Genomic DNA, 2,550 nt, shown 5'->3' on the forward strand with positions numbered 1-2,550 from the left:
TTCTTTCTTTCTTTCTTTCTTTCTTTCTTTCTTTCTTTCTTTCTTTCTCTCTTCCTCTTTCTCTTATCTTTTCTCTTACTCCCCTCCCTCCCTCCTTCCTTCTCTCCCTCCCTCCCTCCCTCCCTCCCTCCTCTCCCTCCCTCCCTTTCTTCCTTCTTTCCTTCCTTTGTGTTTTCAAGACAGGGTCTCACTACATATCCCTGGCTGTCTGTAGACCATGCTGGCTTCAGACTCAAGAGCTCTGCCGGCCTCCTGCCTCTGCTCTTCGCCCTGAGTGCTGGGCTACAAGTGTGCAGCATCGTGCCCAGCTCCCAGCTCCCAGCTCCCAGCCTTCTGTGTTTTCCCTTCTTGACCTCCTCTCTGGCTCCTTCAAGCAGATGAGCTTCACATATCAATCACTCTTCACTGCCATCTCCCCGTAATGCCTCTCTTGTTAGCTCCAGGATGCAGGCAAACTTGTTCCTCTCCAACTTAATTTTTTTTTTTCTTGCCTCAAGCTTCTTTTACCTGTCAGTGCTGCCTCCTCAAAACCCTGACAGGAGAAACATGGCCTAGTCTTGATCTTTCTTTGTTCTTAGAATAAATTCAAAATGGCGTCCAGATGTTAAGCATGTTCCAGTGCTGTCCCTTCCTCTGCATCCAGCCCATGGCTGGTCTTTCCAGAGAATGTGTGATCCTCACACTGCCTCTGAACGCGGCTGTGGAACCATGCATTTTGCTTCAGAACCACAGTGGCTTCTGTAGGTCACAAACTTAACCCAGAGCTCTCAGCTCACTTTATTGGAAGCACTTTACTGCCCGTTATGATAGAGTTTTGGAGTGTTGTTTCCCTGTCACTTCCTGGTGTCTGTACTGCTGCTCTCAGTGTAAAGATACTGCAGATACTGACTGGTTTTCTGGTAGTTCCTGATGCTCTAATATGCACCACAGTGTCCTTAACACTACTAATGAAAGCAGACTAGAGAGTGGGGTTAGAGTGCTGTACAAATTAGGACCAGCAGAGGGAGACTAGAGGAGGTTCTTGAGTTTAAGGTTTGCCTCATCTCCATAATTACATCCTGTGTAAAAAGGGATTAAGAGGAGGAAGGAAACCTTGAAGAGGATGTGGGTTTACACTTTGCACAAGTCTGCTGCTGTTGCTGCTGCTAATCCAGGATGGATATTGGAGAAGCCTAGCTGTAGTCTTGTCATATGCATAGCATTGGCTTCTGAAGAAGTGGGCATTGAAATGAGAGTGCCAAGATCACGCTGTTGCTGCCCACTGTGTGTTAGCTCTGTGCCATGGACAAGATGTACTTCCAGGCAGGTGGTGCCACATGCCTTTAATCCCAGCTTTTTGGCTGCAGAGGTAGGCAGATCTCTGTGAGTTCAAGGCCATCCTGATCTACAGGGTGAGTTTCAGGATAGCTAAGGCTACACAGAGAAAGAAACCCTATCTTGCAAAACAAAACAAGAAGATAGTTGCAGGTCTCAGTTTCTTCCTTGGTAAAGAGGGGTTAGTAATGGTATGCACCTCACAGGACTAGAGTCTTGCTGTAGGTGAGTAAAGCAGAGGGCAGCCTGTGTGCCACTGAGCCTGGGAAAGCCTTCTTGTGATTGTTTGTTTGTTCTGACCTTTGTTTCCCTTTGACCCCCTTTTAGCACTGCATCCCCAGTTAACAGGATCGTACAGATGAGTGGCAACTCCCTGCCGAGAGGAAGCAGCTCTGGGTTTAAGCCGTTTAAGAGTGGACCTCCACGTCGATTTTAACACAGCAAGCTTCCTGCTGTGGCTTCAAGATAATTTATTGAGATCTCCTGTAAACTTTCCCTGACTGCTTACTAGGAGGACCTCTGACTGCTTGAGAGTTCTAGCTGACTGTTTTTCTTTTTAAAAAATTTAACACGATTTCTTTTCTCAATTTTAGAGAAGACGTTTAAATAGTTGTGTTGAAACTTTTCATAGTTTTGTGTACCATTCAACTTTGTCTCGCAGCACTGGGAGCCGTTGGGAAGGACTGGCACGACGCTGTTGTGTTTGGCACTGTGTGGACGTGAGTGGTTGATGTGCAGTGGTTGGCTCATGTGCAGCGTCGCTCTCTGCTGTCACCAGGGCTGCTGCCTCCATTTTGAAGGCTACTCGAGCTTCAAAAGCCTGCTGTCTAATTTTTAGAGAATAAGTTTGTTCCTTGCATTTCGGAGTATTACGTAACCTATTTTTGCAGAAGGTACTGTTACATTAAGTGCATCTGTGTATCCTGGTTAAAAAAAATGTAATCTTTTTGGAAATAAACCTTCATATTCTGTATAGTTGCTAAAGTGTTGAGAACCTTTTTAATTGTAAATTGAAGGTAGATTTTCTACATAGAGAGCAACACACTTGTTCAGGTTTGCATGATATAGGACCATGTAGTTGAAGGAGATCTTGTCCATGTGCTGTGTGTCATAAGGGTCTCATACTGAGTTGAGCAGGTAAGCACACTTGCGGGGGAATCTTCACATTTTCTTTCTTTTCTTCCTTCCCTCCTTCCCTCCTTCCCTCCCTCCTTCCTTCCTTCCTTCCTTCCTTCC

General features: G+C 45.8%; 1 protein-coding gene across 3 annotated transcripts in view; it reads left to right on the top strand.

Moving 5' to 3' along the window:
• Sltm (SAFB like transcription modulator) overlaps positions 1-2,298 on the top strand; it is a 45,743-nt gene extending 43,445 nt beyond the window's left edge. For all 3 annotated transcript variants that reach the window (XM_028771306.1, XM_028771307.1, XM_028771309.1), the window contains one exon: positions 1,642-2,298. In XM_028771306.1, the coding sequence (XP_028627139.1) occupies positions 1,642-1,750 (109 nt within the window). In that variant the 3' untranslated portion in view covers positions 1,751-2,298. The remainder of the gene's footprint in view (positions 1-1,641) is intronic.
• Positions 2,299-2,550: the final 252 nt, after the last annotated feature.

Source organism: Grammomys surdaster, unplaced genomic scaffold (genome assembly GCF_004785775.1).
Source record: "Grammomys surdaster isolate TR1022 unplaced genomic scaffold, NIH_TR_1.0 206, whole genome shotgun sequence".
Taxonomy (NCBI): Eukaryota; Metazoa; Chordata; class Mammalia; order Rodentia; family Muridae; genus Grammomys; species Grammomys surdaster.